This window comes from Pseudorca crassidens, chromosome 13 (assembly GCF_039906515.1).
Source record: "Pseudorca crassidens isolate mPseCra1 chromosome 13, mPseCra1.hap1, whole genome shotgun sequence".
Classification (NCBI taxonomy): Eukaryota; Metazoa; Chordata; class Mammalia; order Artiodactyla; family Delphinidae; genus Pseudorca; species Pseudorca crassidens.
This window is the reverse complement of record NC_090308.1, coordinates 14,858,511-14,882,206: the sequence shown is the minus strand read 5'-3', so window position 1 is coordinate 14,882,206 and position 23,696 is coordinate 14,858,511. Positions and strand designations below refer to the sequence as shown.

The 23,696-nt window shown below is 43.9% G+C and overlaps 1 protein-coding gene across 6 annotated transcripts in view; it reads left to right on the top strand.

The window, feature by feature from the left end:
* Positions 1 to 23,696, top strand: part of MTHFD1L (methylenetetrahydrofolate dehydrogenase (NADP+ dependent) 1 like) — a 196,601-nt gene that overhangs the window by 131,155 nt on the left and 41,750 nt on the right. For all 6 annotated transcript variants that reach the window (XM_067701770.1, XM_067701764.1, XM_067701766.1 and 3 more), the window contains exons 25-26: positions 13,837 to 13,944; positions 16,075 to 16,227. In XM_067701770.1, the coding sequence (XP_067557871.1) occupies positions 13,837 to 13,944; positions 16,075 to 16,227 (261 nt within the window). The remainder of the gene's footprint in view (positions 1 to 13,836; positions 13,945 to 16,074; positions 16,228 to 23,696) is intronic.

The window sequence follows — 23,696 nt, the reverse complement described above, 5'->3', positions numbered from 1 at the left end:
ATTTTTTGGAAGAGTTTGAGAAGGATGGGTGTTAGTTCTTCTCTAAATGTTTGATAGAATTCACCTGTGAAGCCATCTGGTCCTGGACTTTTGTTTGTTGGAAGATGTTTAATCACAGTTTCAATTTCGTTACTTGTGATTGGTCTGTTCATATTCTCTATTTCTTCCTGGTTCAGTCTTGGGAGGTTATACCTTTCTAAGAATTTGTCCATTTCTTCCAGGTTGTCCATTTTATTGGCATAGAGTTGCTTGTAGTAGTCTCTTAGGATGCTTTGTATTTCTGTGGCGTCTGTTGTAACTTCTCCTTTTTCATTTTTAATTTTATTGATTTGGTACTCTCCCTCTTTTTCTTGATGAGTCTGGCTAATGGTTTATCAATTTTGTTTATCTTCTCAAAGAACCAGCTTTTAGTTTTATTGATCTTTGCTATTTTTTTTTTGTTTCTATTTCATTTATTTCTGCTCTGATCTTTATGATTTCTTTCCTTCTGCTAACTTTGGGTTTTGTTTGTCCTTCTTTCTCTAGTTCCTTTAGGTGTAAGGATAGATTGTTTATTTGAGATTTTTCTTGTTTCTTGAGGTAGGCTTGTATAGCTATAAACTTCTCTCTTAGAACTGCTTTTGCTGCCTCCCATAGGTTTTGGATCATTGTGTTTTCATTGTCATTTGTCTCTAGGTATTTTTTGATTTCCTCTTTGATTTCTTCAGTGGTCTCTTGGTTATTTAGTAACATATTGTTTAGACTCCATGTTTTTGTGTTTTTTAAGCTTTTTCCCCTGTAATTCATTTCTAATCTCATAGCGTTGTGTTCAGAAAAGATGCTTGATATGATTTCAATTTTCTTAAATTTACTGAGGCTTGATTTGTGACCCAAGATGTACTCTATCCTGGAGAATGTTCCGTGCGCACTTGAGAAGAAAGTGTAATTTGCTGTTTTTGGATGGAATGTCCTATAAATATCAATTAAATCTATATGCTCTGTTGTGTCATTTAAAGCTTCTGTTTCCTTATTTATTTTCATTTTGGATGATCTGTCCATTGGTGTACGTGAGGTGTTAACGTCCCCCACTATTATTGTGTTACTGTCAAGTTCCTCTTTTATAGCTGTTAGCAGTTGCGTTATGTATTGAGGTGCTCCTGTGTTAGGTGCATATATATTTATAATTGTTATTTCTTCTTCTTGGATTGATCCCTTGATCATTATGTAGTGTCCTTCCTTGTCTCTTGTAACATTCTTTATTTTAAAGTCTATTTTATGTGATAAGAGTATTGCCACTCCAGCTTTGTTTTGATTTCCATTTGCATGGAATATCTTTTTCCATCCCCTCACTTTCAGTCTGTATGTGTCCCTAGGTCTGAAGTGGGTCTCTTGCAGACAGCATATATATGGGTCTTGTTTTTATATCCATTCAGCAAGCCTGTGTCTTTTAGTTGGTGCATTTAATCCATTCACATTTAAGGTAATTATCGATATGTATGTTCCTATGACCATTTTCTTAATTGTTTTGGGTTTGTTTTTGTAGATCCTTTTCTTCTCTTGTGTTGCCCACTTAGAGTAGTTCGTTTAGCTTTTGTTGTAGAGCTGGTTTGGTGGTGCTCAATTCTCTTAGCTTTTGCTTGTCTGTAAAGCTATTGATTGCTCCATCAAATCTGACTGAGATCCTTGCCGGGTAGAGTAATCTTGGTTGTAGGTTCTTCCCTTTCATCACTTTAAGTATATCATGCCACTACCTTCTGGCTTGTAGAGTTTCTGCTGAGAAATTAGCTATTACCTTTATGAGAGTTCCCTTGTACGTTGTCATTTTTCCCTTGCTGCTTTCAATAATTTTTCTTTGTCTTTAATTTTTGCCAGTTTGATCACTATGTGTCTCGGTGTGTTTCTCCTTGGGTTTATCCTGTATGGGACTCTCTGCACTTCCTGGACTTGAGTGGCTATTTCCTTTCCCACGTTAGGGAAGTTTTCGACTATAATCTCTTCAAATATTTTCTCGGGTCCTTTGTCTCTCTCTTCTCCTTCTGGGACCCCTATAATGCGAATGTTGTTGCATTTAATGTTGTCCCAGAGGTCTCTTAGGCTGTCTTCATTTCTTTTCATTCTTTTTTTTTATTCTGTTCCACAGCTGTGAATTCCACCATTCTGTCTTCCAGGTCACTTATCCGTCCTTCTGCCTCAGTTATTCTGCTAGTGATTCCTTCTAGTGTAGTCTTCATTTCAGTTATTGTATTGTTCATCTCTGTTCGTTTGTTCTTTAATTCTAGGTCTTTGTTAAACATTTCTTGCATCTTCTCGATCTTTGCCTCCATTGTTTTTCTGAGTTCCTGGATCATCTTCACTACCATTATTCTGAATTCTTTTTCCGGAAGGTTGCCTCTCTCCACTGCACTTAGTTGTTTTTCTGGGGTTTTATCTTGTTCCTTCATCTGGTACATAGCCCTCTGCCTTATCATCTTGTCTATGTTTCTGTGAATGTGGTTTTTGTTCCACAGGCTGCAGGACTGTAGTTCTTGCTTCTGCTGTCTGCCCTCTTGCTGGTGATGTGATTCTATGTATATAAAACTCAGCATTCTGCTAGTGTTGGACGGTGTCCTGCAGAGGCTGGGGGTGGCTGTGGCTCACCGTGAGGACAGGGACACAGGCAGCAGAAGTTCTGGGAAGTACTCCTTGGCGTGAGCCCTCCCAGAGTCTGCCATTAGCCCCACCAGAGATGATGACCTTTCTTTTTATGCCCTTATCCCTGTACTGTTGTCTCCTTCTCAAGGCCTTTGACCTCCTCTGGCTCTTTCCTGCTTGTCCTCAGACCTGCGCTTGGTCTGCCTGTTCCCACCAGTCCTTTCTTGAGCCCTCTCCTTTCCTCCTTTTGTGCAATTGAATGTTTGGCATGTTTTGTAGGAAGCTGTCCCTTATTTTTCCAGTCAGTTAAGTATCTCATTCAGAATCCGTGTCTCTTCCCTGTGCTCTCATGTTCTGCTGTCTTATTTCTGGTTGAGCTCTGGTCATCCATCCCGAACTGCTTCTAGCCCTTCCCTCATCAGCCTCTTCTCCTCTTGCCTCCTTTTCATGATTCAGCTCCAAATTCCCACACTGCCTCAATACCACATCCTTCTGCAAACACATCTCAGATCACTATCAAAACTAGATTGTTTCCAACACTGGCCTCTAGGTTCTTTGTCCAGACTCCTTTGGCCAGCAGTGTATCACTCACCTCCTTGGCCCACCCCTACCGCTGCCTCACCCATCTGTGTTTGACAGGTCTCTTCAGATCTGAACCTACTGTTAGATCCAACCCAACTTTCTCAATGCATCCTATTCAGCCCTTTGTGATACTGGCAAAGCATCCCACAGCTTTGTCTCCTTGAAGCTAGAAATAGCACCTGATGAGAAAGGAACAGTGGTCTATATCTATTTCAATTGTACATGTCACAAGGATTCCTTTGATTTCATTTAAATGCTTTCTTCTAACAAAAAATGGAATGTCACTGTGGCAAAAGTTTCTAGAAATGCATTTCATCCAAAATTATGGGCCAAGCAAGAAAGACAGGGATGTAAAATGAACTGTCAATGTCCCACCACGTGTTACCTAGTCACCTTCTGCCATCGTTCCATCCATCCCTTGGTCTTTCTGACTTAAATTCAGATGACACGAGAAGACTCAGTAGGGAAAGCATCCATTTTCTCAGCCTGAAAAGCAAGCAACATTATTTAAATATTATCACAGGTGTATTAAAGACCACTTGAAAAGGAAAACAAACGACAACCTTAGGACTGGGGGAGGAAATCACTCAAAACAGCACAGGCTTCCACTCACCCCAGGATCTGAGAGGTTAGGGATTTGTCTTAGCAATCATTTTATTTCCGAAAATGATTTATTTTTCCTTTCATGAAAGTAGTTTACTCCGCCCTTGAGTGAGACTTTCAATCTTAGACCAGAAGATTTTTCTTTGACAGCCCTGCTCCAGTAGATGAATGAGGGAGGTATGACTCCTGCCCAGGAAAACAGAGGCCAGGCTGCACCTCGTGTTCATTCATATTAGTCTCACAACACACTGAGGTTTGCACGTAACTTCATGCCAGGAGGAACAACAGGTGTGTCATACATGCATATCATTAGGCCAAGCAAGTGCTCAGGCCACTACCAGCCCTTCCCCCTCCTTTGGGTGAGATCATTAAAATCACCTATTCCTGTATATTGCTTTCTTTTGGCGTTGCTGTAATGTTCTGTTTAAGAGTATACAGCACAGGGCTTCCCTGGTGGCGCAGTGGTTGAGAGTCCGCCTGCCGATGCAGGGGACACGGGTTCGTGCCCCGGTCCGGGAAGATCCCACATGCTGCGGAGCGGCTGGGCCCGTGAGCCATGGCCGCTGAGCCTGCGCGTCCGGAGCCTGTGCTCCGCAACGGGAGAGGCCACAACAGTGAGAGGCCTGCGTACCGAAGGGAAAAAAAAAAAGAGTATACAGCACAGGGAACTCTGCTCAATATTTGTAATAACCTAAATGGGAAAAGAATTTGAAAAAGAACAGATACATGTATATGTGTAACTGAATCCCTTTGCTGTACACCTGAAACTAGCACAACATTGTAAATCAACTATACTCTAATATAAAATAAGAATTAAAAAACAAAACAAGGGCTTCCCTGGTGGCGCAGTGGTTGAGTCCACCTGCCGATGCAGGGGATGCGGGTTCATGCCCTGGTCTGGGAAGATCCCACATGCCGCGGAGCGGCTGGGCCTGTGAGCCATGGCTGCTGAGCCTGCGTGTCCGGAGCCTGTGCTCCGCAACGGGAGAGGCCATAGCAGTGAGAGGCCCACGTACTGCAAAAAAAATAATAATAATAATAATAAAAATAAATAAATAAAATAAGCACTTTATTTTTAAAAATAAAATTTTTAAAAATTGTTTAAATAAAATTAATAATCGAAAAAGAGAACAATAGTGAGGAAAAAATCCTCAACTAGGAGTAAAAATCTAAAATTTTCCCACTAGATGAAACAAAATTCAAATGAATTCATATTCAATGAGCAAATTTTAAACACAAACCTCTGTATATCACTCAAGATTGCTCTGTTAGACACTATGTTGATCCCTTTGCATATTTGGTCCTAGAAATATAGTCCTCAAGATGTCCAACTACAGGAAACTGGAGAAAGAAAATTCCTGTGACCCGAAGTAAATCAAACTGAAGGCAAAAAACAAACAAAAACGAGTATACAAGGTCACCCTTGTGATTTGAATGTGAATTCCGTATCATCACTTCACACGGACAAATGCAGACTTTCTGGCGATGAGCCCTCTTTCCTTTCTCAGACCCCAGCTATCTCCAACATGTGTCCTGGTTGTCTCAGGAGAGCGAGATTCTTCTGGGATTCTTCTGGGTTGACCTGTTGCTCAGGACCAACAAGCCAGTGGGACGAGCCACTCCGGGAGCTGGCTCATGGCAGTCAGCACGTACACCTTGGGTAGCTCAGATGTGCTGGTTTCCAGCCAGCGACATGCTTTGTGTCAAAGACACAAGGGTCTGTTGTTCTCACTCACAACGCAGAGCTGCTCCCATGACACCAGGGTATGTTGTAGTGAAGCCCTTGCTCCTGGTGGAAGCTGGTTTCGCATTACATACTTTGATTTGAGGTACAGGAAAGGCCATTTACCAAACTGCACTTGTAGATCACTGAAAATTCATGCTTCATTTTAAATACAAAATACAAATTGAAATAATTACTGTATGTCCAGAGATTTTTATTCGACTTATAAATTTACTAATTGATTCCTCTCCTTAAATATTTCATGAGCATTGAAGTACTTCAAGCCAACATCACAGCATAGGAACACTCAACTTATGTGAATTCCAATCTAGGCTTCGGTAAAACAAAAGAACAATGTAGTTTCCATTCAGTGTAATGGCTGAGGAAACAGCAGTGTGTTTCAACACTTCAACAGTTATGTGCTTAAGAGATAGTGGAATATTGATAATAGAGTACTGTGTCATGTTTTCATGGGTCTTCTAAGAGACCTTCAGGGCTGCTGGCTTTAGAACCTGACATCTAAGTAAGATGAGATGCCACTATATTATAAAGCCTTCATACTTCTTTATTTTCCTCAATTCTGTCAGCTTCATTTTTTTTAATTGAAGTATAATTGATTTACAATGTTGGGTTAGTTTCTGGTGTACAGCAAAGTGACTCAGTTTTATATATATATATATATACACACACACACACTCTTTTCAGAAAAGAATATATATATTCTTTTCAGACTCTTCCATTATAGGTTATTACTAGATATTGGATATAGTTCCCTGTGCTATACAGTAGTACCTTGTTGTTTGTCTATTTTATATATAGTAGTGTATATATGTTAATCCCAAACTCCTAATTTATCCCTTTTGGTAACTGTAAATTTGTCTTCTTTGTCTGTGATTCTATTTCTGTTTTGTAAATGAGTTCATTTATATCATATTTTTATATTCCACATATAAATGATATATTTGTCTTTTTCTGTCTGAATTACTTCACTTAGTATGATAATCTCCAGGTCCATCCATGTTGCTGCAAATGGCATTATTGCATTCTTTTTCATGGCTGAGTGGTATTCCATTTTATATATGTACCACATCTTCTTTATCCATTCAACTGTTGATGGACACTTAGGTTGCTTCCATGTCTTGCCTATTGTCAATAGTGCGGCAATGAACATTGGGTGCATGTGTAATGAGTCCAGTGGTCTTTTCAAGAAGGATATGCTATCTAACTTTGAGTAACGTAGCTTCTATGAGCCTGGGTCACCACATCTACATAAGGAATGTGGTAAAGAGTGAAGACCCCTACATCCTCCAGCCTACCTTCCTGGTGTCACTCAGCCAGGATTCTGGGTGGGCATACTCTAAGCAAAAGACCGTAGACAATACGACCCGGCATTCAGGGGTCTTTTCTAGAGCTAGAAAGAACTGCTGCCCAGTTCAGTAGCCACTGGTCATAGAAAGCTATTGACATTTAAATTAACTAAAATTAACAGCTCATTTCCTCGGTTACACTCGTCCCATTTCAACTACTTACTAGCCACATGAGGCTGGTGGCTACTAGCCTGGAAAGCATGGTTGTAGAACATTTCCATCATCACAAAAAGTTTCCATCGGAAAGCTCTCTTCTAAAGTATTTCAGTTATTTTTATACGTTTAAGAGGTTTGGGAGGAAATTAATGAATATGTTCAGAATTCTATTCTTGGTGAAGATGGAGATTTAACATAATGTTAGTTGCAAAATGATCAAAGATCCTAGTATAGACACCAGGCTTTGTGAAGTAGCTTGTATATGTTGAGCATAGTCCACATAGAGTAGTCCCTCTTTCCAGAAAAAGCCTTGTCTTTGCTGCCATTCACACCTTGATATGCGCCGTTCTCCTCGTGTGAAATAATCTTTCCTTTTATTGCTTATTAAGATCTTTCACATCCTTCAAGCACCATTCAAGTTCCCTTTTAGGTCTTACCAATTTATGCTGACTTCCGTGCCGCCCCCTGCAATCTGTGATCTTCCAACTTTAGTAGTAACGTAGAGGCGGAGGCTTTCTCACACACTCCATTCCGTCACACTTTACTGTGTCATTGTCCCCACCCCATCAGACATTCTTTGTACACAAAATCTCCGAAATTCTTTGTACACCATGACATCTTGAAAGTACTTGCCACAGATGGTTGTTCATTCAGCAGTTGTTTGTGGAGGGCCTACTGATTGGAAGTTACTATCCTAGACATCAGGGGTGTAAAGAGGAAAGAGGTGGCAAATGGATAAATTTGTAAATATTTAGGAAGTTGGAGCAAAGCCAGGGATGATTAATGCATACCCATTCATAATTTATTTTACCATTTTATTTGTTTTATAAAAACTACCACTTAAAACGAGCAGCACAAGTGAATGTCAAGTTCAGATCAAGATTACTGGACATGAATTTGGCTTTTTTCTTTAAAGATTACACTGCTCCCCAAAATCGAGCAGAGAAACAGCAGGAGGTTCCTTTCCGGCTGTCACAATATAAACAAGGTATACAGTGGAGCTGCCTTATCAGGGCAGGTTTCAGTTTTTATATTAAACCCAAAAGTTGTGTTAACTGAGATGTTCTTTTTCTTTATTTACTTGTACACATAGGTGAAAGAGAATAATTGTAGCAGGAGTCCCAAGAGAGTTTTGGTCTTGGGGTTTCTAGCTCCATGAGCTGAAGCATATTATTTATCCAGTGTGGGGCTGTGAGACACACACCAGGTGGTGATGGTCCCTCTCGTAGGCTCACTTTGGATAGCTTTGTGCGTGTCGAGGCCGGCGAGGGAGTGTCATCTTTTCTGGGGCTGGCGAGGCTGAGGCTGGGGCATGGGAAGTGCAGGATACCGGGAGCTGGTCATGGTGGCTGCTGGGATGCTCCAGGGTCTTAAGGAGGGGAAACAAGTCGCCTGACTGGGACTCACTCACACCACCAGCCCCTGCTCCCCTGCTCTGCCTTCTGTTTGAGTCATCCTGTCATGTGTGGTTGCAGTTTTCCCATAGGAAATAAGACCACAACTACACAGTTCACAAACTCAGCCTGGCACCTGCTTGAAATTTCCGCAGCACTTTCAAATAAACATTAGACAGGGGGCTTCCCTGGTGGCGCAGTGGTTAAGAACCTGCCTGCCAGTGCAGGGGACACGGGTTTGAGCCCTGGTCCGGGAAGATCCCACATGCCGCGGAGCAACTAAGCCCGTGCGCCACAACTACTGAGCCTGCGCTCTAGAGCCCACGAGCCACAACTCCTGAGCCCGCGAGCCACAACTACTGAAGGCCGCGCACCTAGAGCCCGTGCTCTGCAATGAGAAGCCACCGCAATGAGAAGCCCGCATGCCGCAACGAAGAGTAGCCCCCACTCGCCTCAACTAGAGAAAGCCCGCGTGCAGCAACAAAGACCCAAGGCAGCCAAAAATAAATACAAATAAAATAAATAAATTTATTTTAAAAAAGAAAACATTAGACAGGAAGGCAGTTTAGTTGTTGATAAAAATGTGTATTTCCTTACGCCCCAAAGAATTGAAGTCTAGAAGAGAAATATTTGTCCGTTCCCGCCCCCCCCACTTTTAGCATAGCAGCCTTATTCACAGGAGCAAAAAGGTGGAAACAACCCGTGTCCATCAGTGGATGAATGGATTTTTTTTTAGTGTGGTATGTCCATACAGTGAAATATTATTCAGCCTTTAAAAGGAAAGAAATTTGTAACGTGCTACATCATGGTTGAACCTGGAGGTTCATGCTAAATAAAATAAGCCGGATGCAAAAAGATACATACTGTATGATTCCACTTATACAAGGTACCCCGAGTAGACAGATCCATAGAGACAGAAAGTAGGAAGGTGGTAGCAAGGGGCTGAGGGGAGGACAGAATGGGGAGTTAGTGTTTCGTGTGTACAGTTTTAGTTCTGCAGAGTGAAGGGTTCTGAAGATTAGCATCACAGCAACAGGAATGTGCTTAACAGTACAGAACTGTACACTTGAACATGATAAAGATGGTAAATCTTCTGTTATGTGTGTTTTACCACAATTTAAAACTAAATATATGTATTCCTTGAAAAAAATTTCGTGTTTAAAAACTAAAAATAAGTCAGTTAAATACCCACTCACACGAATTCCTTCATTGTCATCCATTTGCTGTTACCTTGTTCACGTGTGAGTTTTTTTCAATTATTATATTATAGAAAAGTCACGCTCACTTTTCCTTTTCAGATCAATCTAGAGCTCAGTAAATAGTGCATTCTGTTCATTAAATGTGTCATGAGTAGTACTAATCTGTCTTGTTGTTTCGTTTCACTTCCAGGGAAAACGTAAGTGTTTAGTTAGCCCTCTTGCCCTCGCGCCATCATAATAATATTACGTAAGGTATGTGCAGCGTGACATTTGTAACACACTGCGTGGCTTCAGTGCTTGCAGTGAAGTGAGTACAGCAGCATATTCACCTCTCCCACTAGGAATGAGATTGCATGATTCAGCCAAATCTAAGGGGCTGCGTTCTTCCTTAGCTCTCCTGTCCCACAGCAGCCCACGAACCCCCCACCTGAGCTGTTCTGGAGGGCTGGAGGAGCCCAGATGAACCAGGTTGCATGGGACCTATCACACTGCTTGGATGACACCATATTCTGTGAGCTGCCTTCCCCTGAAAAAGCGTAACTGTCACATCACATGGAATCCTTGCTTTGTCAACAGGAAGGTCAGAAAATATTTATTCCATTTATTCAACTGTATATTGAGAGCCTACTCTTGTAGTCCAGGGGCTGTACTGTATCCCACCTCTACGTGAACAAGAGGTGGTCCTTGGCCTCAAAGAGTTTATAGGCTATTCTCAATTCTTCAGCTAACGAACATGGAATCTTTTACATTAGAAGTTACACTCAAGGTTTTCTCTAGCCCAGACTCAACTTTGCACTCGTGCGGTAATTCTGCAACAACCCGGGAGCCATACTCGGCTTACCCTGAACTCTGCCAGAGTAAAACAGCTCTGTTATTATAGCTTTTCCTTAAACATTTCCTTCTGATTTCTGTCCTTGCTTCACCTTCTGCCTTCCTGGAAAATAACGATCATTTCTTTCTAGAGTTGTCCCTTCTAGAGGTGGAGAGTCTTCTTTTTTTTTTTTTTTTTTTAAAAGAATCAACTTTATTTATTTATTTTTGGTTGCGTTGGGTCTTCGTTGCTGCGCGCAGGCTTTCTCCAGTTGTGGCGAGCGGGAGCTACTCTTCCTTGCGGTGCGCAGGCTTCTCATTGCGGTGGCTTCTCTTGTTGCGGAGCACGGGCTCTAGGCACGCGGGCTTCAGTAGTTGTGGCACACGGGCTCAGTAGTTTCGGCTTGTGTGCTCTAGAGCACGGGCTCAGTAGTTGTGGCTCACAGGCTCAGTAGTTGTAGCACACAGGCTTACTTGCTCCACAGCATGTGGGATCTTCCCGGACCAGGGATTGAACTGGTGTCCCCTGCATTGGCAGGCGGATTCTTAACCACTGCACCACCAGGGAAGTCCTGAAGTGGAGGTTCTTCTCTGATTTCTCTTATGACATAGTTTACAAAAGGCCCCTTGCCACCCGGTAGATTTCAGCATCAGAGTTTGATCCTGGCACTGTTACCATCCGAGGTCCATCAGTGCATCCCAGCAGGGCATGGGCTTTGCTAGCAGCCACTCATTGCCAGGCCCTGCTGAACCTCTGGTGCCACGTAACACCCAGGTCAGAGCATCACAGGGCTATCGGATGGCAAAGAAGAGAACGCCCACGTGTGAGGGAGGACGGTCAGTACAGGCTTCCTGGAGATGCTGGCCTTTGAGATAGATCTTAGGGCGCTCAGGGAGTTTTAGCAGAGGTGATCTTGAGTTTTTCTTACTTACGTACATTTTAAGAAGGTTAGACTTGCAGTAGAGTGGAGGGGGGTGTTAGAAGTGAAGAAACCAGTTAGGAAGCTGTCGTGGTAGGCGAGACCTTTAACATTTCAACCAAGAGCACTTTGAAGGGTCGTCTTCCCCACATCCTCACCCATGCTTGAAATTCTCATACTTTCAGTCTTGCTGATCTCACGGATGTAAATTGGTTTTTCATCATTTTAATTTGCCTTTCCTTGATCACTAATGAGATTGGGCATTTTTTCATATTGTTATTAGTCATTCTTTTGCCTAGTATTAAATATTTGTTTGTCTTTTTCTGAATTTGTGGGAGTTTTATGCATTCTAGTAACTAATCTTTTAAATATTTGCAAGCATCTTCTCCCAGACTGTTCCTTATGCTTTATCCTTATTTCTGATGTCTTTTTTTTTATATAAATTTATTTATTTTATTTATATGTGGCTGTGTTGGGTCTTCGTTGCTGTGTGCAGGCTTTCTCTACTTGTGGCTCGTGGGCTCTAGAGCGCAGGCTCAGCAGTTGTGGCGCACGGGCTCAGCTGCTCCGCAGCATGTGGGATCCTCCCGGACCAGGGCTCGAACCCGTGCCCCCTGCATTGGCAGGCGGATTCTGAACCACTGCGCCACCAGGGAAGTCCCTCTTTTTTTTTTTTTTAATACAAGGAACTTTAAGTTTTGATGTCAGGTCTATAAATCATTTCCTTTAAGGCGGAGTCTGTTGTTACCTTGTTTAAGAAATCCTTCCGTACCTCAGGATAATAAAGAGTTCCCCAATTTTTTCCCCCAATATGTAGAGTTTTGATTTTGAAGATTTTGCCTTTGTTCCATATTGGACTTATTTAGGGGCCTGGTGTGAGGCAGGAATTTAATTTTATTTCTCCAGCCAAAAGTCAGTTGAATAGTCAGTCCTTTCCCTGTTTTGTGCCATGTCTACTATATACTATCCCACACCTGCTGAGGTGTCCTTCTATGTTCTTTGTTATCTTCCCTTGATTAATCATCTCGTCCTGTGCTGATACCACATGGAATTAATCAGCATAGTTTTGTAGTATGATTGATACCTGGTATGGCAGGTCCCTTATCTTTGTTCTTTTGGTTTTATTTATTTTTGAAGTTATCTTACCTATTTTTGCCATTACTCTTCATTAGGAATTTTAAAATTGGTTGGCCAAGTAACCTAAGTGCTCTTGGGATTTTTATTGGAATTGGATTGAACTAATAGATTAAGTTTGAGAGACCGACCTCTATTCAGTATTGCATCTCCTCACCCATGAACAAAGTATTTCTCTCCGTTGATTCAGATCCTCTTTTATGTCCTTCAGCGAAAGATCATAATGACTTGCACCTTCATTTCTTTTTTATTTGTTGAAACATCCAATATTTCAGTTCCAGACCACAGAGCAACTCTACAGTAATAAAAACTGTAGTAATAAAAAATACATTTTAAAGTAATTTGGGGTACTATCGATTGGCAGAGCAGAGCTAGCTTTTATTTTCTCCTGTTAGGTGTATATCAGCAGTAATTCATGCAAATTTGCCACTGCCCAGCAAAGTCCTTGAGGTGGGCCATGAGAGGCTTCTGCCCCTTGGCTGACGTCCATTCTGTCAGCACTTGGTCCAGCAGCCCTTCACTGAACAGTACATCCACCAACCATCTTCATTACATCTATGTGTTTTCTACCCCCAGTGAAATTAGGAACAATTTTGTCAAATGCTTTGCTTGAACTAAGAATCACTTTATCCATGGCACATCCCTTTCCTAATGAACCATCCTTGTTTCTGAAGAGGCCACTTTTAGTGTTTCACTAGCAACCTATATCCAAGCGTTGCATCCAACACTGTGGAAGATTTTTCCATCTCCTCCCCACACACTTATTTGCCCATATCTAGTCTTCTCAGATTTGTCCCATTCTCCTTGTTGTCTCATAATTTGCTAAAGTGACACTAGGTTCAACCTCTGGTTTTCCAATAAAGTGTTTGATCACATTAGCATTTATATTAAAATCTCAACCCATTCCTGCTCACCAAAAAAAAAAAAAAAATGTGTCCTTTAGAACTGCTACATTTCTGTCATATAACCCAAGTTGAGACCCACTTAAACACCAGCACTATTTAGTTAGGAGACTTACGTTCTGGCTTAAAAGATCACTAAAAAGCATAGTATAAACTTCGTTAAAGGATGCAGTGGATAAGAATGATTTAACTAGATAAGCAGCCTCTGAACAGGTTGAACATCTAAGGCTTCTTACTTGCTAGTTGATCTCTGATCTGAAAATTTCAGGACATTAAGGATGATAGAAGAGAAAAGTGTTTGCTTCAAATACTACAGTTGATGAGGAGGGAATCTGGTAGTGAATTTTAAGCAATTACAGAAAATCTCACTAAGCTCTCCCTTAATTCTTTAACCAGCTTGAAGTTAACGATTTTGTTGTCATTTGTGTTTTCCCAGCTTCCAATTGTGGAAAAGATAAGAACCATCGCCCAGGCTGTCTATGGAGCCGAAGATATTGAACTCTCTCCGGAGGCACAATCCAAAATAGATCGTTACACGGAACAGGTAAACGTTGTGCATTTCGGGGGGAAAATCCAGCTTAGGCTTTTGAAATTATTCACCTTGACTTGAGAGCTGGTGTACGTCCCACCAGCTGAACTTGGCTTAATCTACTCTGTGGTCTACAAAAATTGAATGAATGTCCTTGGGTAGGACGTTAACTGTAATTATGGTGAGAGTACATACATCATTGACTTTTCTGGTTATAAATTTGTCTAATACAGGTAGTGTCCCTGTTTATCTGTGTGTGTGAGATCTTCAGCCCCTGCTAGTCAGCCAGAAACATTGAAACTGTTCCTGGATGTGCAGCAGTGGAGTCAAGAGTTAACTAATCTGTAGTGCTTCCTCTTACTGTCTTAAAAACGGTAGCGTGGTGCCAGGTCAGTCAAAGAGGACGGCAGCACATAGAGTCGGGGGTGCTTGGTATTCTTTCTTATACAGGTGCTTCATCGGCTTGGTGGTGAGATTGTCCACAGTGGCTGAAGGCTCCATCACCTTCTGCCGTGCACATGGCCAAGATTCAGCAGCGAGAGTCTAGTCCTGTAATGGTTATGTCGAATAGGCTCCACGGCGGCACGTTCGGCCACCTTAACCAAAGGGGCCATGTGCCTCAAGCACCCCCTCCAGTTTGCTGTGATCAGATAGAAGTCAGAGCTCTTCAAGAGCTTGCTGGCAAAAGAGCTTCATGATGAGTATCACTGATCTATTTTTTTTAATCCCCCAACTCCTAAATTCTATTTTTAAAGCATATTTAATATTTTGTCCTGTGCTACCAGCACTAGCCAGGGTATTCTCCCAGGTTTGGTAAGATAGTCGGCAATTCATTTCTTCTTAGGATTTTCCAAGAGCTTAGAATGCTCTTGGCTTGTGCTTTTTCATAAATGATCCTCAAACATTGCTGTACACACTGGCATTGTTCTGCAGTGGAATTTTCACTCATGTGCAATGAAATGAGTAAAATAAGGTCATTGTCATGAGGTGTTTTTTTTAATAAGTTTTTAATAATGCTATTTAAGGACTATCATTGATTCGAATATTAGGTCCTTCCTGATGTTTTCTCAGGCTTCAAATCTTCTTTCTTTTGTGAAGTAATACGGTGATGGTATATAGCATATTGGGTTCTTAAAAAATATATTCTTACTGGCAAACTTTTAAATTGGCAAACCCATATCAGTTCATAAAAATTATGTCAATATTTGATCGATCTCTGAAACCCACAATTCTGGGCACCATTTCTGTAGGGCAATTGTGATCGCCACCCAGCAGATTTCTGATCCGTATCTAAGAGTAAAGGGAACACCCCACCCCCACCCCCCGTTGATAGTACTCTGAAATCTTCCAAATAGTTCTAGGTTGAATCATAAGAAATTCTGTGTGGGTTACCTCTGAAGATTGCATTCCTTTTATCTCTGTCTGTCCACCGAGGGAATGTTCCTTAAAAGTTATGCGTCAGGTATGTGGTTGCAGTTAATTAGCAAAGTCTCTGAGGAGGCACTGTGTACCCTTAATCGGGACCAGGCAGCGAGGACACTGTCCTTTTTGTGAGACCCCACATGTGACTGCCTCCCCTTTCACCTTTGGAACTCTGGGTCAGGCATCGCCTTTGGTCCTTAAAAATAAGAGGCTTAAATAGTGACCTCATCTTAGTTCATATAATGTAATCGCAGATCAAATAGCCATGATTCATAAAACAACACAAAGAGGCTCTTTGCTTCCTGACAGCTTCTAAGAATGAGCGAACAACGGGACTAAAAAGCCTTGTCACAAAGCCTTTCTCCAGATTACCTTTCTGAGTGCCGGATATTAATATCCTTAGAAAGTGGTTTCTACAGCTGCTGCTGCTGCCTGCAGTTATTTGCTTGCCTGCAAAGAACCACCTTTTCTTCAAAGACACACATAATGCTGCCTTTCTGTAACAAGAATTATCCAAAGTAAGTAATCGACACCCTCAACTTGCCAGGTGATGATCTCGTGCAGATGAGTTTTTGTCCCATCTTCTTGTTCAATGAACAGGCAGTAACAAGCACTGTTGTATGTGTGGATCTGAGTCGTGGGGATTCTGTGGAGTGCGGGTCAGACAAGTAGAGGAGATGAGCGTTTATGCTCAAGGAACACGTTTCCTTTCCTTTCTTACAGGGTTTTGGAAATTTGCCCATCTGCATGGCTAAGACCCACCTTTCCCTGTCTCACCAACCTGACAAGAAAGGCGTACCCAAGGATTTCGTTCTACCCATTAGTGACGTACGGGCCAGCATAGGCGCTGGGTTCATTTACCCATTGGTTGGAACGGTGAGTGTGTAACATTCTCCAGAAACCTTCCCCAGTCTGTGTTGTCATGATGCCTGAAATCCTTATGCTCTGGGAATGCCTTACAGATTGGGTATTGGGAAGTAATTCATAGTATTTGCTCTTTTCCTAAATACTCTCTTCCACGGTGAAAAATGCACCTGCCATCAGGGTTTGAATTTTTCTTTTCTTTATCTTTTTTTTTTTTTTCTTGCGGTACGCGGGCCTCTCACTGCTGTGGCCTCTCCCGTTGCGGAGCACAGGCTCCAACGCGCAGGCTCAGCGGCCATGGCTCACGGGCCCAGCCGCTCCGCGGCATGTGGGATCCTCCCGGACCGGGGCACAAACCCGTGTCCCCTGCATCGGCAGTTCCTAATCTGCCCTGTCTTCAGGATCCCTTGAGTCATAAAGTCGATTCCCCCCTCATAGAACATGGAAGAGAATAATTTGGGAGGAGCCAGTCTGCTGTTGAAGTGGTGGGGTGGCTTAGTGTAGGGCTTCCGGATGTTCACATCACTGCCCTGAGAACGATAAGACTTCACTGCGGTGGGATAGATGGAGGCCACCACCATGTCCAAGAGACAGGACCAGCCCCCCACCCCAGGGCTGGGGAGATCAGTCTTTCAGCCTTCACCTCTTTGTCAGCACATTAAGGGGGGAGCTCTGCCTAAGAAAATGAGCAAATCACATGAGTTCTCGTTTTTGACCTTGTTGTGACGGGACATTGTTGCTATGGGATGGTTATTGTTATTTCAAAGCTTCTCTTTGGACGGAGGGGAGATAGCACGGAAGTGAAAGCTTATCAAAGCACTTAAAATCCACGATGATAGGCTTAATACATAAAATGCTTCATTATAGCCACACAGAGATATGGTGGTTTCCCTTGGTTTATGTTCTCTTTATGGGACGCCCCTGGATTAGATTCAGCACAAAAAATCTTGATCATCTCTGTTGCTGTCATTGTTGTTACAAGCTGATCAAGTCCAAACAGGAAACATAGCAATTTTTAAAATAAGCCATGTGGCTCTGTTGTTTAGGCAGTGGATGGGTAAAAAGTGCATAATGAGTACAGAGTTGCTTGCCTTCATGTTTACACGTTTCGTCTGATATTGGGCAAAGTGTTTTCAATAAGCGTTTTTTGAATTCTTAATGCCTGTGATGCACAGAGATACTAAGAGGAGTAGCTGTGAGGATATACTAAGAGGAGCCATGGGCTGAACAGCACAGAGGCATCCAGTACGTGTGGGGTTGGTGTTGGCATTTGAAATACTCTCAGGGCACCGGGGAGGCAGTAGCTATTTCTTACCAGGTTGGGGGCAGGGGGTGTGTGGAAGAAAAAGAGAATCAACCTCTGAACTGGGGAAACGGTGAATTTTGACTCAAAGGCACAGAAATACATGGTACCCTTCCCAGCGTGGTCCAGTGTGGCTGGAGCTGGACAGGGGTTGAGAGGCTGAGAAATGGGATTAGGGTAGCAACACCAGGCCAAACTGTTAAGGATCTCAGCTGCCATCTTAAAGACCTTGGGTTTTATCCCATGCACACTGGAGAGTTACAGTAAGGTGGGTTTCATGCCTGGTTTTTATTCTCTTTTTTTTTTTTTTTTTTTGGCCACGCCACGTGGCTTGCGGGATCCTAGTTCCCCCACCAGGGATCGAACCTGCGCCCTCAGAAGTGAAAGCCCAGGGTCCTCACCACTGGAAAAGAAAAATGTCTGATTTATATTTTAGAAAAACAGCTCTGGTAGCAAAGTGGAGAATGTTTAGAGGAAAGAGAACCAGACCCAGGGAGACATCGGCTGAGGCCAGAGGTAATCAAGGTTGGCATGGCAGCTGTAGAAGTAAATATGGGGAGTAGAGACGAATTCGAGGTATATTTTTATTTATTTATTTATTTATTTATTTTGCGGTACGCGGGCCTCTCACTGCTGTGGCCCCTCCCGCCGCGGTGCTCCGGACGCGCATGCTCAGCCACTGTGGCCCCTCCCTTCGCGGAACACAGGCTCCGGACGCGCAGGCTCAGTGGCCATGGCTCACGGGCCCAGCCGCTCCGCGGCATGTGGGATCTTTCCGGACAGGGGCACGAACCCATATCCCCTGCATCGGCAGGCGGACTCTCAACCACTGCGCCACCAGGGAAACCCTCGAGGTATATTTTGAAGGTAGCCACCTGCAAGTGGGGCTCGGGGCAAAGGACACTTCTAGCCTGAGTGTAGACGGCGATGCTGTCCGTCGCGGAAGGAGCACAGTCAAGAAGACAGATGGGCAGAGGCAGAAATGCGTCTGGCCAGGACGTAGAGAGCTGAAAGGGCTTATAGGATCTATAAAATGGTCTGTGAAGCCATGAGAAATACAGACACAGCACTCAGAAGAAAGGAACAGGCAGGAAGAAGGCCCTGAGAGCTTTAAGAATATACATGAGGGTGGACACAGGGGAGAAGCAAGGATATGCACGAGAGAAATAAGCGGTAAAGGATGGTACTAGGAAAACTGCCATGTTTCCGGAGCCAACGGGGTAACAGGAGCCCTCGAGGGTCTGGGCAGAACCATCGTAGGCGGCACGGGGAGACCAGAGAGTAACCGCAGGAGCTGGCGGTGGAGTTTCCCATTGAGGGAGGCATAGCGACGGTGCTGGAAGAGAGAGAAGGGTTCAAATAAAACAGGTTCTGAATGGTAATTTTAGAAAAGGTGCAACTGAAGGTAAAAAAAAATTCAGGTCAGTGGTTCAGGGGGCAGACGGGGAGAGGGGACAGATTGCAGAGGGGCACCAGCGACCTTTTGTGGGTGATGGAAATACTCTATATCAGCGGTCCCCAACCTTTTTGGCACCAGACACCAATTTCATGGAAGACAGTTTTTCCACGGATGGGAGAGGGGGGACGTTTCAGGCCATAGTGCGAGCAGTGGGGAGCAATGGGGAGCAGCAGATGAAGCTTCGCTCGCTCCCTTGCCGCTCACCTCCTGCTGTGCAGCCGGGTTCCTAACGGGCCGCGGACTGATACCGTTCCATGGCCTGGGGGTTGGGGACGCCTGCTCTATATTTTAATTGTGGTGGTGGATCCATGACTGTATATGTGTGTCAAAACTCATAGACCTACACGTTTTTAAAGGGTAAAATTTATTGAGCATAATTTAATCTTATCTCAGTTAACAAAAACACGAGGAGAGCTTGCTTTATATTCCTTAGAATGGCCTCCCTGACGGCAGCTCCTCAGGGCCAAAGATCTGGTCTTCAGTCCATGAAGGCCTTTGCTTAGCAGAGCACAGCCGGTAGTACCCTTCCAGAGGGACCAGGGATAAGCGGCCACGAGGGTCCCAAAGAGCATGGAACAGTGGACACAACTGAGGAGGGAATTAGCTGAGTTCCTAATCTGCCCTGTCTTGTCCTGCACAGATTTGAAATCCTACAGTAGTTCTCCCAACAAATTCATTCATTCAGGGGACGTGCACATGGCCCTGTGCTCCATGCCGTGGGGAGCCCCCAGTAAAGCAGCTTTCTCCACTTCAGGCAGCTAGTAAAGGTAGATAGAAGGGAATTAACAAAGACAATGGTTTGGTATAAAAAATTGTGAGTCAATAAATGATACCTTCTGAGTATCTGAGCATTTAAGAGTCATTAAATACCAATCATAATTTTAAATCTGTGCGGTCACTAAGCAAATAGATGCTTGTGAGTCTCCTCCCACCTCAACTAATAGCCTCACATCCACAGCCTTGTAAGACCAGTTCTGGAAAGCCAGGGTTCCATCAGCCACAGCTTGTGTGTGTGTGCATGACCACTAGTCCATCCCTCCGCCCCTCTGCTCCTCCTGGACGCCGGGCTGGTAGTTAGAAAATGAAGGTGTGAGCAGTCCTCGAGGGGTGGCCTCCGGCTGCCTGGGTTCCCTGAGGAGGTCCCGAGCCTCCACCCCCAGGTGGAGCTGTAAGCGGCAGGGCCCCGCGGTAAAATCCTCCAAAACAATCACGTGAGGAGCGAGGAAGGAAGCAGTTCCTGGAGGTCAGGAAGCATCACGTGGAGGCGGTGACCTGCGGTCTGCTTTCTGTGACAGAGCAGGAAGCCGCTGGTGTCCGGGGCAAACGCAACGCAGGAGGCCAGGATCGCCTAATAAGGGCTGGTATTTACTTTTACTTGACCCCGTCCGGGGCCCTGCCACAGTCTGTGAGAATGCTTCTAAGATTCATCATACGTGTGGGAGACCCAGTGTAGTAATTTCCTGCTGAGATGACTGAGGCAAAGGGGGATGGGGACGCTGGGGGGGACTGGCTCCTGCAGGTGGGAAAATTCTAGCCTGATGAATCACCCTGACTCAACACGGGCTTATTCGAGTGCCTCTGAAGCACACATCCGTCTCTCCCCTCCAGGAAAAAAGCCCAAACTGAGACCTCAAAATCAGAAAGCCCCTCCGTTTTTCTGCATAGCTCGTTCATTCATTCACGCATTCATTTATACCTGTCGGGTGGGAGGTGCTGTAAACCACATGAAGGTGAACGAGCTCCAGTCCTCTCCCGAGGGGCCTTACGGCAGATGCTGGCCAGTAAAGTCATACACGTGCAGAACACCGTGGGCTTTACAGCAGAGGAGAAATCCCTTCTGGGGTGTCCTCAGGGGACGCCCGTCCTCCTGGCTGCCTAGTAGGTCTGAAAGTGGAGGATCTCAACACAGGCATGCCCCTCCTCAAACAATGAACATCTCCAGCTCTGCTGACTTTGGCAGATCGCACGGTGAAGTGCTGGAGAGTTTGGTTTTTTCCCCTCCAGATTTAGTTTTCTAAATATTTACGTTACCTTCCATCCTTACTTAGAGGCCAAAGTTTTCTACCACTGAATGATTTCATCATGTTTTATTTAGTTACTGCTTTAATTGGAGTTGATCACCAATTTGTGACCTCCTGTTGGTGTAGACACTTTACCAGTACATTTCACTTCCTGGTGCTGTTTTTATAGAAACACCCAGTCGTACATGGATTCCTCAGCTAGGGCCATCTAAGACCTTTGCCCCATCCTTACGTGCACTGGCAGTGTTTTCTATCTCATTTTTCCTTCCTAAAATATCTTCGTTCCTACTAAGCTCCGTGTGTATCCTTGCCTCTCTTTAATGACCTTATTCTTGTATATTCTTTCCATCATATTATTGAAAGCTACAAAAGAGTATAAAATCCTTGACCAATGCACCACCACTTAGTACCTCTCCTTGTAAGAAATAGTTTAGCAAATCCAGATCTTTGATGTGGGGAGAAAAGAGCAGACTGTTTTTAAGATTTTCCAGCCCTATAGTCTACAGATTACCCTGTTAAGTTTCCAAAAATTCTTTCAAAGCTTATGGTTTCGAGTGCTCAATAAATCTCATAACTTATAAAACTTCTCCAAAACAATCTCATTCCCCACCCCTTCCCCAGTTTAGTAGGTGGTCTTTGTCTGGTGGTCCCATTGCTTTGATATTGTCTTTAGGTTTTTATAATTTATCAGGGCTGTTTAATCATTTGACATAAATTTTGTGACATAAAAACAGTAATATGTAAGCAAAGTTTATAAAATTATATTATTGGGAAATAAATTACATTCCATATAGAAAAGACTAAAAAGACACCAAAATGTTGACAGGGGGCTGTGATATTACGAACAGCTTCTTTTCTTTTCTGCTTATTTCAAATGACTGCATCAAGGATATGTCACTTTCATAACATGAAAATACAATAAATAGAGAAATGGTAAACTGAAAGTACTTGGGGAAACGTTTAGCCAGGGCCAGTTAGTTGCAAGGGAGTCAGAGTACACGTATGGCAGGCGGCATTAGGCTGGTAGAATCATCTTGCCCTTCCTGGCTTTCTTGTAGTGTTTTAACACCTGAAAATTGGGACACCAAAGAATGGACAAAAGAGCTGGAATGTTCCTCTAAGAAGTGCACTCCTGAGTATGGTTTGTCGAGTCTTGTCAGATGTTTGCTGGCCCCAAACTCTGCTAAGGAAATGCAAGATCGTTTCTTCCATGTTAATTTGTTTTCGTGCGGGGCTTCCTCACACGGTGACGTGTTGTCAGAACAGCTGGCTTGGAGAGGTGTCTGACCAAGCGTGAATTCCTAGCAGAAGTCCATTTGAAGGCAGTTTTTGGTGTCTCGGACTATTTTCCTTTGATATCACATCGAGGCAATGAGATTAGCTCCTTAGAGGAACTTAGAAGTCCTCTTGAATATGAAGTCTTCTCTATTGACAAACTTAGGACACAAAATTAGGACCTAATGGTTATTAAGGACAAGAATATGAGCTGGAATCTTGGGCTTAAGCCATCCTGCAGTTTACCCTGAAGGGATTAAGACTTCCTACAGCGTTTACGTGCTGTTCGGTGCCAGTTAGAGCCTTTCTGGGGGACACAGCGGCTACTTGAAACTGTGGAGAGAATCCTAGGGCTTTGGCCTCACAGACCAATGGGGAGAGAGAAGCATCTAGGCTGGGGGCTGTAAGATGCAGTGCGTCAGAGCTCCCAGTCCGTCTGGAGCAGTGACTCTCACTGGGCAGTTCCCCTGTCCCTTCCTACACCCTTCACTTTGGCCCCTGTGCTCTTTCTGGAACAGACCGTGTGATCCTGGGCACTGAATATATGTACATGCCATGATTGGTCTGGGCTGGCCCCATCAGAGCACGGAAATCTGTCCAGGGAAAGGGGACTAAAAAATCATCAGTAAAACAAACAGCTCATTGAACGAGCAAACGGGCCCTGGTGTGGCCTCCATTTCCACTCTGACCTGACCTGGCCACATCTCTACACAGGTGCCCCACTGACAACCTCGCTTAGCTTGACTCTGGAAAGCAGGAAACTGCTGGAGCGTGTTTGGGAAATCAGTGATGTCATCCACAGCGAATGCTGGGTGGAGAGTTACTGGTCTGCGGGGAACGGGGGCCAGTGAAAGCGCAAGCTGGGGCCCCACCCAGCCAAGTCATTGCCGTTTTCTTTCTCACATTTCAGTTAAGCTCACTTTGTTTTCCGTTCTCCTCCCTCTCCTGTAAAAGTATGTACTGAATGTTTTGTTTCCGCTGCATCTGATTCAGGTCAGTGGTGAAGTTATTCTGCAGCTCAGTGGGGAGATGTTTCCCTCCTGGCACACCGACCCTACTCAGGGATGCATAGTTACAAACTCGGTCCACTCGGTTAGGCATGAACTAACTCAGACCTTGTAGGTTTCAACCCAGTGCACTACTCCTCACATTTTCCAGAGATTCATGGCCAGGTACACACACTCACTCCTCAAGCTGCCTTTATTTTTTTAAATAAATTTATTTATTTATTTATGGCTGCGCTGGGTCTTCATTGCTGTGCAAGGGCTTTCTCTAGTTGCAGAGAGGGAGCTACTCTTGGTTGCAGTGTGCAGTCTTCTCATTGGGTGGCTTCTCTTGTTGCAGAGCACGGGCGCTCGGCATGCAGGCTTCCGTAGTTGTGGCGTGTGGGCTCAGTAGTTGTGGCTCGCGAGCTCTAGAGCAC